Source organism: Botryllus schlosseri, chromosome 12 (genome assembly GCF_051294905.1).
Source record: "Botryllus schlosseri isolate E-star chromosome 12, Bs_hap1, whole genome shotgun sequence".
NCBI lineage: Eukaryota > Metazoa > Chordata > Ascidiacea > Stolidobranchia > Styelidae > Botryllus > Botryllus schlosseri.
The window spans coordinates 1,471,424-1,498,218 of NC_137247.1; the positions used below are offsets into that span (position 1 = coordinate 1,471,424).

Consider the following 26,795-nt stretch of genomic DNA (forward strand, 5'->3'; position numbering starts at 1 on the left):
CCCGCGGGCCGCGTGTTGGTGACCCCGGCAATAGATGGTGTATTTGCTGGACCTCAAATCAGAACACTCACCAAAACCCCCTATTTCCTATTAGGAAGGCGGATTTGGAAAAAGTACCTGACTCTCTTTCATTGAAGTTGTATCTAAATTTCTTGGGAATACTAAGGATCCTGATTATCTGACAGGTTTTAGTTCAAGATAATCAGACCTCAAATCCAATAAAGTAAGCTGAGAGCTTTGTAGCAAGTGTTTCGTGTCATATACTAACCTAAACGGGCATAAGCGCCCTTAATGCAGCCGTATTTAAGTAAAATTTCCATTCGATTTTTGCGATAAAATGTGACGTGATGAGTGAATTCTGATGGCAAATTCGGAATCAGCATGGTAAAATTAGGTAAACTTAACTAATCGTGCTAGAAAAGCAAAAAAAAGTTGAAAAATGTCGACATGTGTTATCGGCCATGCTACATGGCTCAAAAAGATATTTCGGAGGGCATCTAGCTCAAGCGATCTAAAATCTTTCAGCGTTTCGAACCAACCTTTATATAAATATCACTTTTTCATTATGTATAAACAGGATTTTACTACGTTTAATTAAACCAAATTTCTACAAAAAGAAAACTCAGCAATGAAATTGCCATCACTCCTTTTATTATCGTCGCTTACGAATTATTTTGCTCATGCCAAAGGTGAGTAACATTGATCTATCTCCACTCCATGTTAATCTCGTCCCAGCGCACATATGCTTGAATGTAGATGATGGCTATCTAATGTAGACAAATAGCACCCTAGCATACACAAACATGCAATTCGTTCCACATTGATATACATGCACATTGCACACACATACACACAAACACACACACACACACACACACACACACACACATATATATATATCTTTACTATTGCCTGCTCTGTGATATAACCAGAAGCGCTCCTCCATGTCCGAGAAGTTTGTATATTCTTCGACCTCGGATGGATGACTGGTAAACCCCGAGCGTAAAATCCCCACATGCTCCAGTTTTTCGTTATGTCAATAGTTTTTTTTACATATAATTATAGCAGATACATTTGAAAGTAGCGAATTAAACGCTGTTTCCGACTTGTCTTCGCAATCATCTTCTATACCAATCTAATGTCGCTAATTGAAATTGTGTCGGATTTGAATACAATATCCAATTGTATACGAATTCTCTGTACCGCAAAGTGTCTCTTCGGCAAAAAAGATACAAATTAAAACTTATTCGAGAATCGACGTCTGATCCGAATTATATATATCTATTGCATCGCAAAAAAAAAAACGTGATCGGTAAGCTGATCAGAACGCACAGGCAACAGCTAGAATGCATTTACTTCACTTCTAAAACCAGCGCGCAAACCAAGTGTACGCAATGCACTGTATATATATATATAACTTGTCTCATTGCAGATAAACATGTCGACTCATATCCGTACGAGTTCATATTCCGAGACGTGATAATGACATGGGAAAATGCAAGAGACGATTGCACACGATTGAACTCGGAACTTGTAAAAGTTAATTCGACTGCAATTACTGAAATAATCGTCGACAAGTGAGTTCTCGCGTAACTCGTACTCGCCCCGAATAGTCAAGTCATTTCAATATGTGTCCTTGTCGGTAAAAATGCGACCGATGGAGAGAAGTAGAGCTCCCCATTATGAGATGCGAAATGAAAGGATTTTTTTGTTTGGGCCGGTACATATGAGCAATACCAATATATTTCGAATAGCTTTAATCAATACCTTCACAAAATAACAACATACTTTAACTAAAAAGTTATTGACAATGAACCGTCTGAATGTAACGCACGTAAAAGTTATCACGTATTTACTGCGAGGCATGAACTTGGCCCATGATGTATAATTTTTTCCCCTTAAACCTGCAGAACATTATTGATGCCGATAAATCTGATTAAGTGCACTGAGATCAATACATGGATTACACGTTTGTGATACTGTTACGTTTTTAAACAAAGTAAATACCCTTTAGCATTTATTTATAATTTCCGTGAATCGACATAGTTTTTAAACTGTTTGAAGAGTAAATTAAATCCTGCGTGAGTCATTGTTTCATACGGGTGGAACCTCGGTTTATATATCTCACGAAATCCTTGATGCTTACAGCTATAAGGTTCAGCTAAATGCCATTATATCACAGTAACAAAATTTACCGAAATAAGTGATGATGCCACCGTCGGTATGTGGGTCGCGAAAGTCAGCGTCTGCAAAATGTTCCAAGTCAGTTACTATGCATGATTATGTATAACTTGATAACAGCTTATAACTCTGCCATCTGACAGCACCTTGTTTTTTTTTTTTTTTGGGGGGGGGGGTATTCATGGTGTTCGTCGACTACTATGGTCAGTTACACCAGGCCGATATTCTTTGTCTTTTCCGTAACTGCCGACTTATAACATAGGCTTACCATACGTCCTCTTTTAAGAGGATTTATCCTCTTTTTTGACTTTTTTGAAAGTGTCCTCGGAGGACGCCCTTTTGTCCTCTTTTTTGAGATATTGTCCTCTTTTTTGAAAATTTAGGTCAGATTTAGAGCAAATTGCGAGTGATATGCCGCAAATTAGCACAGAAGTGACGCTCCGGCGGATATTTCGGAGTGAAAAACGGTGAATTTAGCTCAGAGCGAAAAGATGACATTTTATTTTATTTTTTATTTAGTCATCCACCTTGCAATGTGGAGAGAAAAACGGTATTTTGAGCTCTGAGCGCAAGAGATGACCTTCTTTTTTTTTATTCAACCGATCAAAAAATGGGGAAAATGCACCGGATTCTGAGAATTCTACTCCGGTTTATCAAGTTGCAAATTTCTGAAAAAGTGTCCTCTTTTTAGATTTCCAAAATATGGTAAGCCTATTATAGCACGGCCCACCTCTAGGCTTTTGTAAGACGCCGCTGACGCGTATGAGGTGGCGAGGAGGAGCCTAGGTAAACCTCCAGCGCTTAGATATCGGAATTCGGAAGTCGCCCTCGGTCGGACTCGAACCCGCACCCATTGGTGTTGCAGCCGCGGGTTAAACCACTGCGTTATCTAGCCACGACAGCAACTTGTAACTTGCAACTTGTAAAACACCCTAGATGTTCCATATAATATAGTAGCCATCAGTTTTTCAAAGTTGCTCTTGGAAGATTCTTGAATCAACCTTTGTAAAGCAGGAACTGCCGATCCTTTGTCGCAGGAAAGAACATCGGGGGTTTATTTCATTAGTGTTATCATGCATATATTTTAATAGCCGAAGTCTTCTATTGTTATATTTTAAATGTGAGATGTTATCTGCCGTTTGCGAGTATGTGACAAATGGACAGTACGATGTAAACCAAGTGCCGCGAGCCGTTCAATCTCGCTGCGTCCACACTATTTAAGACACTATAGTGTAAAGTAATATATTTTTGTTTTGCTATCATAGAATTGCCCATGATTAGTTTCAGCCGAAATTATTCGGGTTTATATCCCTAGACAGCTCAGGTTGGGGTCAATTTGATCCCAGGCGAGCATATATATGAGTCATATTTCCATGTGCGGTAAGATTGTTCTTGACAGCCATGTAATCCTAAATGGTCATATGCACTATCAATTGGAATAAAGCATTAGCTGGTTATCTCTATTTCCTCGCCGCTATGAGCTATTGATTTAGCATGGGTCAGATTCTGAAGGTATATTGGCCAGACTAAGTATTTTTCTCCTATTTGTAATCGGACCGATTCCGGCTGTTTATATGATTCTTTCGCATTGTTTAGGTCACGTGGAGTCAACGAGACATGACGAATAGCTTTCCGATTGTTGTATTGTAATAATTTTTGTAATAAATAACTGATGGTGGGTGTTTGACCACAGCTGGCCATTCGTGTAATGGTATTAGGCCTCAGCGGAAACTTTGAAATGGGTAGAGAGTAGGGTTCAATGTTCCAAAAAGGTAGATGCATCGTTATAACGTTCCGCAGGAGGTTATTAGCTGTATAGCGAAATTGGTAAGAAAAAAAGCATATCAACTGATGGGGTCAATTTGACCCCACATGACCCATCGTATAACGATATCCCACCTCAGTGGTCTAGGATGGGTAGAGAGTAGGGTTCCATGTACCAAAAAGGTAGGTGCATCGTTATAACGCCCCGCAGGAGGTTATTAGACAGATCTATAGCGAAATTGGTAAGAAAAAAGCATATTAACTGATGGGGTCAATTTGACCCCACCTGACCCATCGTGTAACGATATCCCGCCTGAGCAGTCTAGGGTTAAGAATGTATTATTCAATTAACGGAATATTCTTTCTGGATTGAATCTTAGTGTGATGACGAAGATGAAGTTGAAGTTATTTGTACTGCTCATAAATATCAGACTCGGTATTCGAATAGATTGCGGTCAAATTAATGGCCTGGAAAATAGGATATTTTTCAATTTCAAGATCACGTTATGAGTTCAGAAATACAATAAACAGAAGACATGTTTCATTTTTGGACTGTTCTTGACTTCGCAGTAATTTCATTTCCCTGTCCCTGTCCCTGTCCCATTTCCCTGACGATTTCTGCTCAGCTTCCTCGTTGTGTTTAGAAATTAATAACAATGTTTTATATTTGTTATCACATTGTCTCTCTTATCAACCATGACAATTCCGTCCCAGTTTTCTAGCTGGGTCACCATACGACGCAATGTGGATCGGAGCGTCCGATCGAATACGCGAAGGGGATTGGATATGGTTGGACGGCAGCAATGCATCATCTTACCACAACTGGTCAGTATTCTATTTCTGCATGTCACCACAAACTTTTGTCATCAGGTAGCCTACTAAAGCCATTAGTACATTAGTACTAATGCGCATCAGACACATACGCCCGATTCACAGTAGATGTACGAATGTAAATCTAACATTTCGAAGACGATCCGAATAATTCTTTTCTAATAAATTATGACTCCTAAGCCTTCAAGAGACAATATATTGTTGTTGTTGCTCTTAAATGATGTTCGACACAATGGCCATTTATCCCCCTATCGTTCGTTGATTATTCCATTGCTATCCAACTGTAAGTTCCGTTTTTTTATATGGCACTTTCTACTAGGGTCTAGTGAACATTGAAAACCAAGATGAGCCTACCGCGTTTTACCACACATCCTAAATTTGACCACGTGTAGACGCAAACCACAACACACTCCAAACACATTGGAACACATGACTATATCCGCCACCCAGCACAGAACTCTAAACTCATATAAATGTGAAGTATGCCACGAACTCATCACCGGCTCTTGATCCTTTTCACGATAATTTGTGATATCCGTCGCGCGTTACTTTCACTCTGTCAGTAAACCAATGTGCACGTTGGGGATACCTGATCTATTATTACATAACAAGTTTTGTTTTATGATAAAACGTCCAAATGCAAGTGTAAATTTACTAACGATGGTTCTTCATGTTACCTCGCCATATAGAAGTTCACTTCTTCGCCGAAGCAGAAATTTTTAAATTGGATTTCAATGTTATTAGTGAATCAGAATTTGTATTTGGTGACCGACTTTACTTAACATACTCCCAGGATATATGAAGCAGACAATTATCGTAATGAAGACTGTGCATACGTAAATAGTAAAGGGAAATGGGGAGACACTCGATGCTCATTTCTTCTAAAATTTATTTGTCAAAAAGGTGAGTATTGCAAGGTATATAGTTTCGTTCGGTTCGGTTTATTGGCAATATTTAGCACTTCAATACAGCACAAATATGCGATACAATGGAAGGATAGGAAGGTGACGAAACGACTTCGAGTAGTCTTTGAATTCAGACGCCCTCTTTGGCCTAGCCCCGTGGCTCCCAACCTTTTTCGACTCATCGCCCCCTTTTCATGATTCATACCGGGGGCATACAAACTGCAATCGCCTGCGAGTTGACTAAGAAAAATCGGCCCACTTTCCGGCTCGACATCGAAACTACAGTTTTACAGCTAAATTTTGATGAGTTGACTAACAAAGGTCATTTCTCCGAATTGACTCAATACAGCCGTTTTAACGCGCCATCGTCCCCTTGGGGGCGATATCGCCTACGTTGGGAACCACTACCCTAGCTGATGTAGGGAGGAGGCATGAACACTGAATGAAAATTCAAAGAAGATAGTATAGATAGAAAGAAGCAAGCGACAAAAATGGGCTGGCATGTCACGGAAAGCGAGATCAATAGGTCGGGTCGTGGTCGGGTAATCTTGCGGGAGCGGGCGGACTAATATTCAGTAGAAGTTGCTTGCATTTCGATATGAACGTGGACATGCTCGTCGACGGTCGGATGGCCGGCGGGATACTGTTCCATACGTCAGGGCCGGCAATAGGTCAGTCGTGGTCCGGCAATGTTGAGGATGGTAATTCCTTGTATTTCGACTTGAATGTGGACATGCTCGTCGACTGACGGATGGCCGACGGGATACTGTTCCACACATTGGGTCCGGCATATTTGCTGGGGCGATGATCTTTTCGGTCGAGCATATGATATTTAGACGACGTGGACGTGCGTGTGTGGTACTTGTGCGCTTTCCATTCCGAGGTAAGGGAAGCGGGTGGCGCAGTTGGTTAAACACTGCAGTCACAACATCGATGGTTGATGGTTCGAGTCTCGACTCTGCCATGTTTCTATGTGTCGGACATTTATCCGGGCTCCTCATCGCCGATCCCGCTGTGATACAGCGCAGTGAAAAGCTCAGACGAAGAGAGAGAACCAAATTCTTTAAAGGAGGGAGCAAATGAGCCGGAAAAAGTCAAGTCAAGTGGACGAAAAGACTTTATGAAGTTTACTGCGCGGGCGCAAATGACCGCGTTGTTGAAAGCGCCAATTATATGCGTGTGAATAAAACAAACAAACATTCCGAGGTAAAGAAGTCATTGAGATATTCCGGGCCGAGACCGCAACGGAACTGATACATAAAAATCGGGATTTTTAGTTTTTGGACAAGCCGAACCCTTTGGGGCCTCAGCTATGATACGGAGTACGTTATGTTGTAGTTTATGCAGCGGCTCGAGTGCAGTTTTACTGCCAGCCCCCAACATCATGCCATATTGTAACTTTGATTAAATTAAGGATTTAAAGAGTATCAGAAGAACCCAGGCTGGCATGAAACGTCTACTACTTGATAAAATTGTTAGATTACCGAATTGAAGCCTACACACCAAATTTGGTTCGATTCCAACCAGAAGCTGCATTGCTACAGGAGAAGAAAGTTTTTTACTTATGATATGAAAATGAATAATAAAAGATTTAAAATTTTCTGTTCACCCAATTAAATTGTTAGGCTGTCTACAGAAACAATGCTCAACCGATTTGGCTCAATTCCAACTAGTGGAAGCGGAGCTATTGCCCTCGCAAAATTTTGGATTTGAATAAAATAGTAATTACGGTGACCGATTCTTCATTTATTACAATTGTGCCCACCGTAAATACTATTTTATTCAAATCCAAATTTTTCGACATCAATAACTACGTTTCGGCTGTTTTGAATTGAGTCAAATTTGGTGGGCATCGTTTCTACAGACAACCTTACAATTTCATGGGTGAACAAAAAATTTTGAATCTTTTTTTACTAATTTTTAAATAATAAATAAAAAACTTTTTTTCTCCAGTAGCAATGCGGCTACTGGTACGAATTGAACCAAATTTGGTGTGTAGGCTTTAATTCGGTAATCTAACAATTTTATCAAGTAGCCAGTAGAATTCGAGAATAAAAAGTCATTTTTAACACCCCTATACTGTACAGCTAGCTTGGCTTGTTTCGCAATATACAGTTCTCCTGTAGCATTTCCAGGAAAACCAGACATTAGATTAGCATTAAAATTAGAACATAGAAAGATTTCATACATTCGATTAGAATTGGAATTAGAGCATAGAAACATTTCACAATTTAGAATAGCTTCAATTAGGATAATTAGACAACTAGAATATCTATAGTTGTCCAAGTCTGGCAACACTGCCTGTAACAGGAATAACTGAATATATTTTTGAAGATTCTTTCTGTTAGTGGTGTCATATGCCATTAGTAATTTTATATTAGTCGCGAAGATTCATATCACAATTTTCAGAGTAGAAACCTCCGAAAAACTGTTTACCATACTTGTCTATTTTTCCGACATTTCGTATTCTACTTTCACTTGACGTAGTTTTGACTTGTATTGGGAACTGTTGCATCTACTTGTAATCGAGTATAAATTGACGGCAGTATTTTTACATCGACTTGAGTAGCAACGCTGGTAACTTTGACCATCTCTGCTTTGGTTTACCTCATATATGCGACTACGAAAGTTGACATCGGGTGTCGTTAACAAAGTTGTCATACCTGCTGGCTAGATAACGAGTCTTTCAGTTCTCGCAGCATACTCCTAAAGTCTGGTAGTTCCTGTGATATAATCTTGCTCTTGTGGCATGCAGTCTTTAAGCAACATCCTAAAATTTGAGGAAAATCAGAGAAAGAGATGCTTGGACTTGATTTAAATTCGACTACTTGGTATTAATCCAAAACACGAAACGTCTCCTGGTTGGGCAATATTGACTTTCAGAATGGATCCAAAGCGACCACATATACAGGTCTTATTAGAAAACCTTGACTTGCCTTATACATGGAAATTAGCAAATTAGCAAGATGCTAATGATTACCTTACAATATGTGCTGTTTTATAACGATCCATCACTCTTTCGGTTTTACGGTTCAATGCGACGTCGACTTGGTTGAAATGCCATGACATGATCTTGTATAGTAGCATCCTAAAATTGGAAATATAACCATGAGGTATAAACGTTTAGTTGACAATTTGGATTGGATTCTAAACTCATCTGATATGTGCGCTAGGTGTCTTCAAAAATGCTTTTTTTCGTACTGGCTATTTGATAAAATTGTTAGGTTACCTAATCGAAGCCTGCACACTAAATCTGGTTCGATTCCAACCAGTAGCCGCATTGCTACAAGAGAAGAAAGTTTTTAATTTATTATTTGAAAATGAATAAAAAATTTTCGAATTTTCTGTTCACCCCATTAAATTGTTAGGTTGTCTATAACAGTGATTCTCAACCGCCTGTCCGCGACGACATTCCTGCCGGTCCGCCAGGTATATTACAATATTATACTTAAATTTCAAGATGCAATGTCGAAGGCTTGTCCATTGATAAAATAAAACATCAAATTTGAAACTTTTTCCAACATTTTTCAATTTCCTTTCGTCTTTGCACGATTTAGTGTCCCTAAATGTCTTGCTGATTAGGTGCCCTTCTCCGAGAAATACGTATGATGTATATGCATTTCGGCGTCAGCCATTACTGCGCCATGACGTACCAACACATAATGAAGTTTAGGTTAACATGGGAATCCGAACAATGGGCAAAAAATTCGACCGGGAGAAAACCGCTTCAGTCATGAATGATCGAAAATTTTCGCTATTGGCGTGATTAGGCTACGGGAACTCTCTGCTTACGCTGAGTAGAATCGATGTGCTCACAAGTACAGGTGAAAACATCCACCCAACTGTAGGGTCTGGGCGCGAAGCCTCCGGAAGTTTGGCTTATCGACCTGTGAGGGCCCCAATACCAATGTTTTCGGGGGTGGGCTGACGAAGTGTTTTTTCGGCCCGGATTTGCGGATGGCCGGTATAGCTGCTGTAATGTGTTTTCTTGCGGCAAGCATTGCATTCGTAGTTGCCAGGGTAGCCTGCGTGTGGTGGCAGTGGACAATGAGCAAGGTAGCTTGACAAGGTGCTTGGTTCGACTTCGATTCGTTTCTTCTCTCGATATTGTCAAAGATAGGAATATTATTAGAATTGGCGTGGTCGGTTAAATCCACGGCCTTCGGCGCGAAAGACTGTAAATGACTCTCGGCGGAAGCACGTTTATCTGAGCAGGGGAATTTTACCTCGACTCGGCAGACTCACTACCATAAAAGCACATAGATGCAATCATGAATATAATTAAATACGATCAAAACCCTCCAAATGTCACACTCTAGCACCATATAATGCAAAAAAACGGTGGCATATAATTTACATTTTGGCTTCATTTCAATTTTGAAAGTTCACCGGTCCGCTGGACATTTTTTTAAATTTTACCGGTCCGCGAAGAAAAAAGGTTTAGAACCACTGGTCTATAGAAACAATGCTCGAACGATTTGGCTCAATTCCAACTAGCGGAAGCGACTACGAAAGTTGACATCAGGTGTCGTTATCAAAGTTGTAATACCTGCTGGCTTGATAATAAGTCTTTCAGTTTTCGCAGCATAGTCCTAAACCTGGTTAATTCCTGTGATATAATCTTGCTCTTGCTGCATTCGGTCTCCAAAACTTAGAGAAAATCAGAGAAAGAGACGCATGGACTTTGATATGAATTTAATATTGATTCAAAACACGTTTGAAACGTTTCCTCTTTAGGCAATATAGACTTTCAGAATGGATTCAAAGGGACCACAGATCAGGGTTGTACTGACTCGAGTCATGACTTGACTCGAGTCACGATTTTCTGATGACTCGACTTGACTCGAGTCATTTTCTCAAAATATGGAAATGACTCGACTCGAGTCAATCAGTGTATTGACTCGACTTGGACTCGAGTCATTGCGCATGACTCGAACCAAGTCATATGACTCAAGATTCAGACGGCCAAGACCTGCATTTCATTGAAATTTCGGAGAATAGTAAAGTAACCACACTATTTGGATTACGCCTATTAGTATTGGTACTTAAAAATTCGACCAGCGAGGAAAATTAGTAGGCCTATATTCATAAATGCGAACCATTCGATATCACCAAACAGAGTTACAAAAAGTGGATTTAACAAGATTTCAACTGGAAACTGATCAGTCAACACAATGATTTGGACTCGAGTCATAATACCATGAGTCGGAATCGACCCTCTGTTCGCTGACCTGGACTCGGACTTGACTCGGTGGTCAAAGGAAAATGACTCAACCTGACTATATAAGTGAGATTGACTTCTGACTCGGAGCCGCGTGACTTCGTTACAACCTCGCCACAGATACATGTCTGAGTGTGTCTTGATTAGAAAACGTTGACTTGTCTTATACATCGAAATTAGCAAATTAGCTGGATGATAATGATTACCTTAGGTCTAAGGATCTTGGTTGCTTTCACACCCTATTTAGCGTCCACTTGCAACGTGATAATTTTATTTATTACACGAGCTTTCGGAGCTCCGCTCTATCTTCAGGTGTTGGAATATGAGCTGTTTGATAACGATCCTTTACTGTTTCGCAGCATACGCTCCTACCGTTAAATGCGACGTCGATTTGGTTGAAATTTCCTGATATTAGCTTGTATAGCAGCATCCTAAAATTGAAAAAATACCCATGAAGCATAAACTTTTAGTTGTCAATTTGGATTGGATTTGAAACGCCCAAGACATCCGAAATGTGTACTGATGTAGTAGCCTTGACTTGCTTAATGCTTGTAAATAAGCGAGTTAAAATGCAATTTTGCAACTCTCCTACGCATAGTATATATTACTCACCAACAACTTATTTGATTTCACATTCACAGAGTAAGACTCTGCCATTAATAGCAATCAGTCCTTGAATTTAACAAGAAGCAGATTTGTGCATATGCACAGATCGTGTGTATGTCATATCATGAGTGAAGAAGTGCATATATTAAGATTTGTTTATATTGATCATAAGGACAATTTGATAAACTTTGGCAAGGCTATGTTTGGCTCCTCATATTGGTAAAACATTGAAGACCAAGCTAATCCGTGCACTGTTGCACACCGAGTTGACGGCAGTAGTGCGCATTGCTACTCAAGCAATAGATGTCAATTTTTATTCAATGACAAGCATATAGAAGTGGCTATGTCAAATCCATGTCATACTGCATCAATGGAAAATAAATATATGAACAGAACTCGGAGAAGTAGTTTCAAAAGAAGTAGTCTGGTTGATGGGTCACATACTCTAAGCAGATAGTCTGAGGAGGCCACTGCAAAATATCTTCAATAAGGCAAGCCTGTTCCTAGTCAAGTCTCTCATATTCATTCATAGTGATAGCAATATAGCATTCTCATATTTGCACCCGTGCCATAATATCATTAAGATTTACTGGCCCCAATTTATGGGAATCGAAAGCTTTCATCATATGTCCATTGCTCACCTCAGATTCCATTGCTTCATATGCTTCAACCCTTTGCTTTTTGTATGTTACACTTGTTTCATCATGAGGAGAAATCGATAATTTCATTCTTCAAAAGCCACAAATTTGCGATCTTTGACCAAGTCTGGAGTAGAATAGAGAATATGTTTACCTGCCTACCATAACATAACATAACATATAATGTTTATATAGCTTAGTGATAATGACAGGGTGATAGGCTTATAACATAACTCTGCATAGTCAGTGGTAGGCTACCCTTTACACTTAAACAGATCGCGATGTGCTTTGGTAATGATAATACTTATATAACGACAATCGAATCGATTTTTTTTAATGCACTTACAAACGATGTTGCTCAAACCCAAATTACCGTAGTTAATAATCATAGCTGATGCTGGACCTGTCAACAGTAATATCTCCATTGGAGCCATTGAGCTACTGTGTCTTGGATATTGGTATCGGTACTGGTGGTACAACAATGTATGTGGGTTCACTACCGGTACGTTAAATCCAACTTACTACATATAATTCTGTTCAGTACAGCTGCGACACTGAGTACCAGGAATAGGATCTGTACCGGAAACGCAACGGAACAAATGATTTTTACTACTATAGTACCGATACGAAATGAAACTCACCATCCAGATATTTTCAATCTCGAAAGATGTTTTCTTCACCGATTCACGACGACTAATACGGTCACTCGGTAGCCAGTCCTCTGGTCTCGTCCCATTCTCATTTGAATTCTTGCTACGCCCATAATGCGTACTACTCTCGTCAATTTGTGACTGAAAATTAACTCCTTCCAGTATTCCCAGCTCTAAATACCCTTAACCTACATTATACTGTGGTTTTACACTAATGCCGTGTGGAATAGGCCCGATAAATTTTGTACATATATACGTACAATTGTGCGTTTGACGTGGCGCATGAAATAAATCGTAAACCAATATCGTGGCCACTTCATAATGTGTCGTATTTTTGCCACACACTTGAGACACATCGGTCACACTAAAGTAGTCAGGGTGAAATTTCAGCCAAAGCACGAGTAGCGCAATGTACGATGAACGTGAATTACTATATGTTATTACGGTCTTAGCTATTATTCATCCATGTCGATGTAGCACACGAACTAATACAACGAATGCTTATTGGTCACTGAAGCTATATGCCTAGGCGAATTTACTTGATCAAACCGGGTTAAATCCATAAAAACTGAACAATTCAACAATGTAAATAGCCTAACCAACCCAAGAAGCCCTAAAGACACGGACAACAATAAAGTGGGCGAAAGCACGCGATTCGGGGGTTAATTCAACCCCAAAGACACGACCTACAGTTAGACACAGCAGAGAAGTTCTCCACTGCCGCTAAAGTGATCAGTACAGTGATTCGACTGGATTTTTAACAAGGATGCAGACTTGCCGCACCCCTGCCTGTTTAACCAGGCTTCTGACCGTCACAGACTTGAAACTTCAACAGTCAAGTTTTGGGTAAGCGCTTAGCGCGGATTGAATCCCAAAGTTCATATCTGTCTGACAAAAGGTGTAATCACTAACAATTCACCCCAAATGCCAATGCTTGAGGTGTGTATTTTATGGTATGGGTGTGTAGGGGTGTATTTGCTCATTTACACCCATTGCTTAGGTGTGAATGAAAAATTTAGTACCCGAGAGGTGTGATGACTCGAAACACATCCTACGGCCGGGTGTGAATTGCGGAAACACACCATTTTCGTTTACAGTGTAGTATCGAAATGTTTTGTGAAGAAAACAGCCACAAGCTTCGTTAAGACTTCGTGAAATCTACATTGGACAAACAAATAATATATATAATAACTATTGCGTGGGAAATATATGTACCCGTGTCTTACCTACTTGTCAGTTTATTTCGTTTTCGTGGTCGTTAATTTTCGCAAATGATATCACCATCCTTTGAACGTGGCTATTTCAATGAAGTCGACTAATTTCAAGCTAATCCGTGTCGTATCTTTTTTTCGTTAACTGGCGATGTCTATATCCAAACTCTATCATGTGCTCTTGTCAAGATGTAAACGGGTGGAAAAGGCATCCTTGCACCTTCTGGCATGCATTGAACACGATTTTCAGTCATGTCGTAGTGTAAAAAATTGCCACCGTAAAATACCATTATTTGAAAAACGGCCGAAATTTCAGTTTGTAAGAACTCGGCATCTACTCGTTAGAATTCAGTCTAATTTGGTGTACATCGTGTTTTTATGCAACCTGACGATTTAATGAGGTAGCAAAAACGATTTGAAAACGGAAAGTTTTCTTGAACAGCCCAACCTGACAGGTTTAAACTTTTGACACTCGCCTTCTAAAACGAACGCTGGAGGTGTTGGATTATACATCAAGGAAGGTCTGAAATACGAAATGATGCCCGATCTAAAATTTAAAATCAAAGGCGTAGAATATATATTTGTCAGAGTACATGTACAAAAATCTCCCACGGTGGCAGTCATCTGCCAAGAGTACAGACACCAAGGAACATACCAAGATACTTTTCGTGAAGAATTCACGGATATACTGGAGACTCCAACACCAGCTAACGAACAAATAGGGCCTATTCACTATGCAAGACATAAATATAGATTTGCTGAAGACCTCCAACTTCAACACAAAGTACCGTGAAATGCTTGATTCTTATGGAGTAGCTCAGATAATTACTGAACCCACAGGAATACCTGACCATTCCGAAAACTGACTAGATCACTTCTACTGCAACACCCATCACTATCACCAGTCCCCTTTTGTGCTCCAACACAAAATGACGGATGACTATCCCATCAGCTGCCACATGAAATTGACCCTACCACAAAGTGGTAAAGAATCTTAATCTCGAACACCCCTAAATCCACGCGGCATTGAAGAATATATTGAGTAGGACCTATATTGAAATTGTCAGCAATACCATCAACAGCTACAATATCCCTTCACTCGCAATCAGAGGTGGTCAAAGTAGTCATGAAAGCTACTCAAGTAGAAGTAGCGACGAAAAAATCTAATAAAGTACGAGTAGAAGTACTTATTTCATAAGCACCCAAAAAGTACTTGAAGTAGAAGTAGAATTGACTAAATTAAAATCTACTTAAGTAAGTAAGTAGTTGTGAAAACGATCGTAATTCGTTCGCATGGACTGCCAAAAGCTGCAAATTGAGGTATGCGGAAGGTGTAGGGAGCTCGATTCATGACTCGAGTCATTACAAACCTGCACATGACTGACATGCACTTCCACGTATACATTGGCTGCTGGGGATTGGAACCTAATCAATTTTGCCAATATCTTGGTTAAATGCCGTAGCGAGTAACTGTCAGTAACCCCGCGAAGAAATTCTGGTAACTTGACTTAGCCGCTAAATTAAATTAAAATTACATATCAAAATGTAAAATGACAGGCTATACGCTGCTATTGGCTGCGACCGGTAATTCGTTGTAAAATTTACAGAATTTTCTGGGTAAATCTACCAGATTTTTTTTGTGTGTAGAATCAATATAAGTTTAAATCAACCAAATAAAGCACTGCAAATGTTTATTTGAAGTCAATTGATTCACTTTCGACTGCTTGTGGTTTTTGAAACGTTTTATACAATAAGCAAAAAAATATTGTAAATAGTGCTATAATGTGGGTTATGAGACAAGGTGATGGGTACCTAACCCAAAAAATTGAGGTGATGGAGAAAAACGGAAGTCATTTTTGAATTCAGCGTCCAAAAGTTGGTCAAAAACAACTGTCCGTTCAAAGTCAACAAAAATAGTATTGACTAGTGTAATAATTGTTAATTTGCAAGATGATATGGGCTAATAAATAGCATGTAATTGTAATTGCACACTGCATATCGTACCCCCTATTTTGACGCTTCGTACTCCTAAGGGGTCGGTGGACCCCTGTTCAAGGACCGCTGCTCTAATGCAATCTAACTCTAGGCGAACGAGATAGTGTAATGGTGATGCGTCCGGCTACTTGATCGGCAGGTCGTGGGTTCGATCTCCGGCCGGGTCGGACTAAAGACTCTAAAACTGGTATCCGCCGCTATCCTGTTAGGCGCTCAGCATTCACGGATTACATGGAGGAGAAAAATCTGGGATGCAGACTAGATGACCTTACGGTCATATCGCATCTCCGTCGTCAAAAGCATCTCGATGATGCAGCCAAAACCGAAGATCTCCCTTCTCTCTCTATTTCATTGCTGCTGCCGAAGGCTTATATATACACTGATTTGTACACCAAGAGCCCTTAAAATTGTCTACGTTTTAGAGCACTTTCCAAATGTTGTTTTGTATATATAATTGGCAGGATCAGCAACGATTCTGAATCGAGACGGTCACATATTTACATTGCATCGCCACGAAAAACTAAAGTTTGATGAAGCCAAACAAGCCTGCGCCGATGAGGGAGAAAGACTTCTAGAAATATATGACGAGGAAACAGATGAGTTCATTCGCAAAAACATACTGTGCGTTTTTCCGATCAACTATAGTCATTCTATAGTTTAATTTTCACCAATTGCAGACCACGGCGTGAAAACTCTCGTCATAAAACTATACCATAGATATACCGTGTTGTGCCGCCCGCGAGAGTCTCGAGAAACTCATTAAAAATATTGATAAAATGCGTATACTAAAACTGCAGGGACTTGATTAATTTTCTCTATATATATTTCTCCATGATAATTCCAAGGTAAATACTTCATATATTATTTTTTTATGTATAATTTTTGGCGCGACAGCCTGACCTCATTTTTAAAGGTTTCAACTGCTAAACCGCAGAAATCCCAAACGGGATTGACATAATTCGGATCACGAGTGTGATTTCAGATTAACCACTCCGGCAAAGTTTGTGCTTGGATAAACGATTCGCCGGCGGATTAAGTAGATTCGTTCTCTTTTGTGTAGAAGTAGGCTATTTATATTTTATCAACACTAGAAGCGTGTTTGAAGCTAACATGGTAATGATGTTGTAAGCATCGTGTGTCCTGGAACCGAACAAGAGTGGTATTAGCAAATCTATGAACAGATACCGGCTCACAGATTTAAATTTCAATCCTGTTGTTAGAATCGGGACAACCGACTTTCATTCCTACTGTTTTGACAAATTGGATATTGAGGTAGACCAGCCTATAAAATCTCGCCACTGTTTCTGACGCTTGTACGATATCATCAAAGCAGTGTTTGGTTTGTTTGAAATAAGCCTATATATTATCTCCATATCCTCACTATGTAATCAAATAACAAATACTAATATTGCGTTTTGGTTTATTATCCCAATTTTATATAGTGCGGCCCTCGAGCTGAAAAGTTTCCCACCCCTGAGTTACGATGTAATGAAATAGTTTTCTTACTTGCTGTACTTACTAAAGTGAAAAACACTTCACATCAAATTTGGGTCAATCCCAACCTGGTGAAGCGTAGCCCAAGAGTAAATAATTTTAGATTTATTGTAACAGACGAAAAAAATATATATTTCTTAAGTCTACTGCAGTGCCTTTAAACCTTTTTGAGCTCCATTCGCACTTTTCTTTGAAAAATAATTTCATTCGCACCAGTCAGCCGAAATTTACTACACGAAAAGAAAATGAAGAAAATTATCACTTTTCAAATCGAAGAGATTCTTGGAGGTACAGAGCTTCATTATTTTGCATTCAGTGTATCGTATTATTGAGTAATCAAGCACTAAAATCACTATAGTAGACAAATCACAGATATCGCACTCCTGTTGTCTTCAAGAAGTGCGTTGCATTTTGCGGGGGTGTCGTGCAGTGATTTCCTTGGAAGCTTAAAGGGCGAACCCAAGAACAATATTCACTCGCAACAATATCACTTTGCCACTAAATCCACGTGTTACGTCATCGCGATGTGATGTGTTTGCATTTAGAACGCACAAAATAGTGGAGTTGCACTTGAATCGTAGCAGCAATGTTGCGACTAGCACCTTTGGTTCATTTTTCTGGCAACAATCGAAAAGATGCTTCGCGTACTAATGTATGTTAGATACCATACGTCCTCCTTTAGGAGGATTTGTCCCCCTTTTTTGGGTATTTGAAAACCCAAGAACAATATTCACTCGCAACAATATCACTTTGCCACTAAATGCACATGTTACGTCATAGCGTTGTGAATGTGTTTGTCCCCTTTTTCGGGTTTTTGAAAATGTCCTCAGAGGACGCCTAAATGTCCTCCTTTTTGTGATTTTGTCCTCTCTTTTAGGAATTTTGGTCAAATTTTGCTACAAATTTGACTGAGATGCCGTAAATCAGCACCGAAGTGACGCTCCGGCGGCTGAGCGAAAGTTGGCCTTTCTTTATTTTGGTCAACCGACTACGAAGTGGTAAAAATTTACCAGTTTTTCAGGATTTTTCACCGGTATTCTGTGTTTGAAAATTTTGAAATAGTGTCCTCCTTTCCCGATTCCAAAATATGCTAACCCTAATATTAGACGATCGGATGGTACGGTGAACGTAAAAATCAGGAATGCATTGCTATACAAACCCACACAATCGAGTAATTGATGACTGTTGTTATTGGATAAGCTTAGGCTTCATTCACTTCTTGTCTATGCAGTACGCAAATCAACAAATCTTTCAATAAAAACGTTCGGCATCCTTGTGTTGTCAAAGCCAACACTTTCACCTTCTTGAATAAATATTACTCACATAAGATTCATGATTAACACATAGTTATATGGGCCCGGATGGCCAACTGCGGGATGGCTCTTGCGGGATGGTCAATAATACAATATAGGAAAACTGATTAAAATAATGCCAAATTATCTTTACTATCCCACATATCCTTATACATAAAGAGTAATAAGGTTCAACAGTCTAATCAGGCTTAAATGAGGCTGCATAAGGAATATTGTAAGACATACGGCTTGGTGGATTTGATTTTGCTCTGCAGAGGGTGCTCACTGCTCATCTGCTCAAGCTAAACAGGTAGAGTTCGGAGTATTATAAAGTTTGTACTACAAAGGTGGTACGAACACGAACTAGGCAAACTTTTACTATGCACCAGCAAGCTTGGTGGGATCACCAATATGTTATATATAGGCCTATGCCTTTACGATCTAGACTTGGCCTGAGATCATCAGTCCAAGAACAGGAAAGCGTGTCTAAGCCTAAATTGTGGAGTTCGCATTACAAACAGGCCATTGCGCTGGTCAGTAGATAAACTGCCCAGTGACTTGATAATTCGATGTGATGCAAGATGAATATTCATTGAACGTAAGACATTAATGTACTGACGCTAATTTTATTTATAACAGCCTCTAATCCTTGTTTAGGTACACGAGTAAACAGCACTTGTTATAGATCTAATTTGCTATTTGTTATAGTTGAAGAAACGCTAAATTCTGCTCTCAACCAACATGAATGTGTGCCAAAATTCCAATATTTTGCATTCAAATATGCCAAATGTCAACACTGGCATCAGCTACTATTACCTACATTCCTACAAGGTCCGTATACAAGATCCATACACGGTGGATGTTTCTGAGCAAGTGAGCAAATGATGCCGATTTAACTCCTTATTTTTTCCATGCAGAGACATAATCCTATCTCGCGGAAATAGTATCTCAAACTTTGCATTATACACGCATCGGGAGCGTTCCTCACTTGTGAACTAGAAACGCCTTGCTACCAACATGTTTTTAGAATTGCATCCAAACGATAAAATTTACGGGCTCACTGTAATTAATATCGTGTTTATATGAATTATTCACGTCGGAAAAAGTACGAAACATGCACAATTTTCATTCGCACTAATCCGGATTTTTCATTCGCACCATTCGCACCACGCTCGTTATTCGCACTGAAATTTTTTTCATTCGCACTAGTGCGAACCGTCACACAGGTTGAAAAGCACTGGTCTACTGTATACCCCATGAAACCTGAAGAAGCGAGCATATCGGAGTAGAAAATTTTGAATTTTAAAAACAAGTAGTATTTCCGTGCGAAATTCTATCATCAATAACCATGAAATTACAATGTCTCAAATTTTCTACTCTTACATCTACGTCTCTACAGGTTGGGATATAGCCAGAATTGATGTGCAGCGTTTTTTGTAGCCAACTTGACAATTTTAATAATTCGCCATTACAATTTGACAAACAGCTTATTTTTGAAGAGCGCTGCTGTATTTACAAGCGCCTATTTAAACGCGGGAAATACGCGCGAATTTTTGTTGCGTACTATCGGACTCCGCGGTCGGTAACGTTTGTAAAGCAAAAGTCTAAGATCTGTGGTAGATCAATTTTACCTGTAGAAGTGCTATCGGACTCATCACTATTGATGGTTCTGTAATCCCTATCACTCGTTTCATCAAAATTGTGATGGCGAATGTTGATTCCGCTCTGTGTTTTGTAACCCCGTCTGCTAAAATTATTTGCAACTATTGCAGTGAGAAATTTTCAAGACTTGTTCAAAGTTTACCACATTAATTCGTGCTCTGTTTCAACCAGTAGCATTCAAAATTCCCGAATTCTCTTTACGAAATTGAACGTACGTATAGGGTTTTAGGTATTAATAATTCTGTCACACGTGTGAAGGAACGCAGGTGCTGAGTTTCTTTTGGGAGGCACATCAACGGGGACAGCTGTTAAGTGGGACAGTGGAAGAGAGTCGACCTATAGAGGATGGTAAGTGCTCCTCTTTTCTCGCTAACCTGATGGCGAATTTTTGCATATGTAAACTGTTGCAAACTTCAATTCTATACAACCTGGCTGATTTGGTCAAGTTCCAAAAATGACTTCGTTTGTTCGTGCAGGGCTGATGGTCGGCCTTATCAAGGGCAAAGATTGGTCGCTGCGACGCATGACGGCTGGATGGACTTCGCTCTCGATGCAGAAGGAAAGTTATATATTTGTGAGAAATGTAATACAACTAATTCGGTTCACGTGCGATTTGAATGTTATGATATCAAAGTTTTGTGCAGTGAATATGAGCACAATCATGCAGTCGCCAAGAAACGCAACGGTCGAAGCAGGCGTGATTGATAAGATTACTTGCTCCGCAAATGGAATTCCGTATTCGGCTGTGTACTGGATGAGCTATTCAACTAACGTAACCGAGTCTATGAACGGCAGCGTGTATCAAGAATCGGTCCCAGGAATGTCAACTCTGCACATTAAAAACGCCACGTTAAATGATGAAACAACATACACGTGCGTTGCTGTTAACGTAGCTGGTAATTACAGAGTGCAACTTGAAACAAATTTTACGCTTACCGGTAAGTACTTTTCAAGATGGATATCTATTTTATAATATGCACGATGTCACTGTTTGCTGCAATAAAGCATTGGCTGTTTTGCTAGTCGTCAATTCATGTATGTATTTTCCTTGACCTTACCCATCATTATCTGCTTGGTTTATTCGTTTTGATTGAATATATGCACAGAAGGATTTCACCAAGCTGTAAAAATAAAAAAGAGGTCAATCAGACTTGAACAACTAGATTATTCCAGTTTTCTGATTTCACGAAATCAGAGCGAAAGGAAAGTAATCTAATTTTAATCTAATTAGTGAAATGTTTTCATGTTCTAATTCTAATTCTAATCTAATTTGTGAAATGTCCCTATAATCTAATTTTAGTTCTAATCTAATTTATTGTTTTCCTGAAAATGCATCTGCTTCCGAGCCATTTTGCGGCGAGTTAACAAGAATAGCCGTATCGCGTAGGGAAATCGAGTGCCAAGCCGCCAACGCCTCACTTACACCGCGCGGTCATAGTAGTTATTGTAACAAATAATTGCCTGCTAGCATAGTAGCTTGTAGCCTGTGAACAAAATTCTAGTTTTTAAAACTGTAGGTTAGTATAACGCCGTGCTGACTAATACAGGCGATGCTCATAGCTACCAAAACAGCAGTAATATTTTATTAAAGTAGTGGGCTACAAATACAACAAGAAATATCATGATCATAGAAAAAAACGTTGTTTTATTCTGAACTAAGAGCTGCACACGATACCCGGCAACGCTTTCCATCGACTAATAAAACGATATAAGGGCTAGCCAGACATGTTACTAGCTGAAAGACTATCTCATTCTAAAGATTGATCTTGTGGGGATCTCCTATGCTATTTTCTAAGTGTCTCTGTCTTGGTGGTGTTTGGGTCATAGCACGTCAAGACAATATTCTTGATATCAGCTGACTCTCCATCGATGGAATGCTGTTGCCATCGCCGAAGCCGTTTCAGCTAGTGTATAATAGTGACATCGGGCTCAGGCGAATAGCTTATTTTGAAACAACACCAATAATTTGGATCTGGAGTCAACTTTAGCATTACAAAATGCTTCATTCCGCGTATTCATAAAATCTCAAATCAGATCACCGGCCGCGATTGCGGTGGTCCCTCGTATATTACAAAACGAGCCAAGCTTGGTGTACATACTTTAACCATTCTCATGGTTATGGGAATGCACTGTGATTTGATATGATCCGTGTTGACCTGGCATGGGGTCTTATAAGCCCGCTGGTGAAGTAAGGCGAAACCCCATGTTGGGGACCACACCTTTTTAGTTCCCTCGATGGTGAACTAACACGGCTTCTTATGGGATATCCGGTGATGGTACCTTCTCAGGTATTGCTGAACTTACCGCGAAACTCGTGTTGGTGATGGTACCTTTTCAGTGTAGGGATCTCTGATGAAGTGACCTGTACGGATTGTATGTTGGTACCCTTTCAGGGATAGGCTCTGTTGGTGAACAAACGGTTTATGAACAAGCGGTTTAGTTAGATATACGCATCGCCGTCATGGCGTTGAATATGTATCAAGTATCGAAAACAGTCACGTGATCAATACGCAAAACACTTCTGAATTCAGCCTTGAAACTTCATCTAACTGTTTTGAATTTTTTTACCGTCACCTAATGTCTTGATTATAGGGTGTCATTCCCCCAAGAAGTACGCATCAATTATAGAAATATAGGCCTTTCAGCCTCATCCATTACCGAGTCCCCAAGCACCAACACAAAATGAAGTTTAGGCCAACATGGAACTCAAATTAATGTGCCAAAAAAATTCGGAAGCGAGAAAACCTTGGCCGAAAGGACTGAACTTCGTTGACCAAAAACTTCGTTATATTTATGACTGGTGCCGAATCTCTGGGAATCTGAGATAAATAATTTACAATTGAAGAAATACCAATTTGGAATCATGTGCTTATTTTGGTTTAGTACGCTTGTTGCGATTTCAACATCTACTCACTATTTAACAAAAGTAAGCCACGAAATAATGGCATGCAATGAAGTAATTTGAGTAACAGACCTGCCCGAATATGTATCATTATTAATTGCGTGTTCTAAATTGTCCAAGACGACACCTCATCTAGCTGTACCAGAAAATCTGACAATTCTGAGAGGCTGAAGAAATATAACTATAGATATGCGATCATCGATATTATTGACCGATTCAGCCACGAATTATAGAAAATTTTCGCCCTTATCGCGATTTGGCAATATTAACTCACTGCTTACACTGAGTAGAATCAATGTGCTTAGGCCTACTGGTTAAAACAGTCATCCAACTGTGGGGGTTGGGAGAGGATCTACGTTTTTTTAGCTAACGGTATGCTTTTTCGGCGCTGATTTTAGGGATGGCCAGGATTAGCTGTTGTCAGGTGTTTTCGAGCGGCGTATCGTAATCGTAGTAGGCAGAGTAGCCTGCGTGTGATAGTAGTGGGCAATCAGCAAGGCAGCTCGACAAGGTGCTTGGTTCTTCTTCGTCTACTTTGAAACGCTTCTTCGCTCGATATTGTAGAAGAGTAGAATATTATTAGAGTTGGCGTAGTTGGTTAAATTCCGGCCTTCGGCGCGAAAGGTTGTAAACGACTCTCGGAGGCAGAACGTTTAATTGGGCAAGGCAATTTTACCTCTACTCAGTCAAGTCATTACCTTAACATCACATGGATACCATCAAGAACGTAATTACGATCTAAAATTTCACTCTGTACCACCACATACTTGAAGGATAACGGTTGCATATTTTGTATTTTTGGTTTATTTCAATTTTTCAAGTACCACCGGTCCGATAAACAATTGTTGAAATCTTACCGGTCCGCGAGGTGAAAAAGGTTGAGAAACACTGGATTAGAATAAGAACAGTGAACACTTCGATCATTTGTCACATCGAAAACCAATTTTCATATGTTTTCGTTACTCGCTATTATGGTCAATCGTAGGTTCCGCGAGTTTGATCGTGAAAAGGATTGAGGTTAGAACAGAAAGTGACAATTTGTTGGTTTTCAAGTCACCACCGGTTAAGGTTGGGACTTCGGGATCAAATTTGTAATCCCGGGATTTTCGCTTGGTAAAATACACATACAAGTTACCCAATCTACATTTATTCCTTTTGATATTGACGCAAAAACATAAGGGCATCAGGAGCAGTGGTTTACACTTGACCATGAGCCGTTACTTTGATGTTGGTAAAATTGTGTCGAAATTTACTCTTCATGGAGACGACATATAAAGGTCCATGACCAGCAGAAATCAAAATATATTCTTGTCTAACGGATATCCATTGGATTTGCCGGGATCCCAAGGCTACCGCCGGTGGCGGTTCTGTTATTTGTTACTTACTACTTATTTTTCTTATTACATGTATACCTCACCAGTGAAAACGGGTTCTGTGACAAACTAATCACCAAAATATTACCTTACGAGCGATCGATATGTCCGGGGTGTTATCTTGTCAGCGATCGTGGGACTTGCAAACTATTTCCAATACAGCCTATACTTCAGTGGTTCCCAACCTTTTCCCACCCGCGTAACATTTCGAGGTTTTATGCAGTGCTCGCGTACCACCTACATCTGTTCCATCATTTCTGACGTCATAATCACTATTTGACCTATGCGGGATGCAATAATATATTCTATTAAACTTGGCATTATCAGCCAGGGTTGATGAGTGCATGGCAGATTTTTCACCACCAGTCACAAGAAGAACATCATTTTAATGAAATAACAAAAGTCAATTTATTTAATGCGTTGGCTGCATTTGTTTATTTTTAACTAGATGGTCGATGCATGGCTTACAGCGCATCGAAAGTTATGGGTGGGTGCAACAAGTCAGTTTCGTTTTTTCGACTTGATAGTCATCAGTAGGGCAATTTTTTTTGACATGTCAAAAAAAGTCAAAATTAGGTCAAAATTGTAGCGTTAGGTCAAAATTTGTCAAAATTGTTTACAAAGTCAAACATTTTTTGACCTCTGCATTTCGTTTGTATCGTAGATTTTGCGCTGTCGGTGAACTTATCATTTGATATTTTACAGCTTGTAGCCTACTTTATAGGCCTACCGTTGTAAACGGACCATCGTCTGCTCATTGTGAATCATAAATGGTCAAATGAAACAAATAGTGACATGGTTTTATGGTCAACGTACCGCAATATCCTAGATGAAGCAAGACTGCTTGGACATTGCATGGTCCTTATATCAAGAAGCGCAAGCTGAAAAATTGTGATATAGACAACATTGTTAGAATGAAGCAACACGGTTTGTCACTAGCAGTGTGCACACAACTTGAGTGTTGTCAGCCAACAAATGCTGCTGTTGAACGTTCTTTCTCCGTTCTTGGCAAGCTACGTAGTAAGGACAGACACTTTCTACCCGAGAATGTAGGAAAGGGTCTTTCGTTGTACTACAACAAATTTTAATTATTTCCACCAGAATACGTAATGTAACTACTTCATAGGGCCAGATTTCGTTAAAATACTAGTTTTTCATGTAAAAATCTGTCAGTTTTTGAGCCAAAAACGTTTTTTCAGGCCAATTTACTTTGTAAGGACAGACAGTTCCAACCAAAAATGAAGATAAGTAGTACAATTTTAGCAATATATGCGAAAACACCTAATTTGCATACGTGAGGTCAAAATTTGGTCAAATTTCAGTTTTTTTAGGTCAAAAAATGTCAAAATTTAGATTTTTTAGGTCAAAATCTTCCGTTTTTTAGGTCAAAAAAAAATTGCCCTAGTCATCAGGGATGAAAATACTTGCTCGCACTCCCACGTAGAAGGGGAAAGTAGCAGCTGGGGAATAGCTTGAGAAGCTATAGCGGGGGTGTCAAGCCTGAAGCTTATTGTAGACCAATATTTGTGTTTCGTCTTTGCTGTCTGGTCATCCTGGATATCTATGAGCTCCTCTTGCCCGCCAGTCCCGACAGGCAGGTCGACTGGATCAGCAGAGAATGAATCGGTCATGTAGGCACAACATGTAACGGGGGTGATAAAAAAAGGATGTACCTTTATCACGGACGTACCATACCACGACGACAACCCCACCTGAACTAATTACTCTCTTCTCTCTGCCGTAAAAAAAAAACGAAATTCACTCGCGTACCACCTGGATGACCTTCGCGTACCACTAGTGGTACGCGTACCACAGGTTGGGAACCACTGCTATACTTGAAAGGGCACCATCACAAGGGTTTCGCGTCAGTTCACCAGTGTGCCTCTAGCCAGGTCAACCCCGGTCATATATACTACTCACGACCTAATAGGGTAGTTTACCTATTTTCTAGGGGGCGGAGACGAAAATTAAATACGAATGAACGATGCATATTAAGCGGATATTATCGGCAGCTCATTTCTGAATATTATACTTCATTTTTCAAAATAGAAGAAAATTCTATCCGTGAGG

General features: G+C 39.7%; 1 protein-coding gene across 2 annotated transcripts in view; it reads left to right on the plus strand.

Moving 5' to 3' along the window:
• Positions 1–26,795, plus strand: part of LOC145452907 (macrophage mannose receptor 1-like) — a 448,907-nt gene that overhangs the window by 43,270 nt on the left and 378,842 nt on the right. For both annotated transcript variants that reach the window (XM_080331042.1, XM_080331041.1), the window contains exons 5-8: positions 16,464–16,623; positions 20,709–20,798; positions 20,927–21,033; positions 21,095–21,388. In XM_080331042.1, coding sequence (XP_080187168.1) covers positions 16,464–16,623; positions 20,709–20,798; positions 20,927–21,033; positions 21,095–21,388 — 651 coding nt within the window. The remainder of the gene's footprint in view (positions 1–16,463; positions 16,624–20,708; positions 20,799–20,926; positions 21,034–21,094; positions 21,389–26,795) is intronic.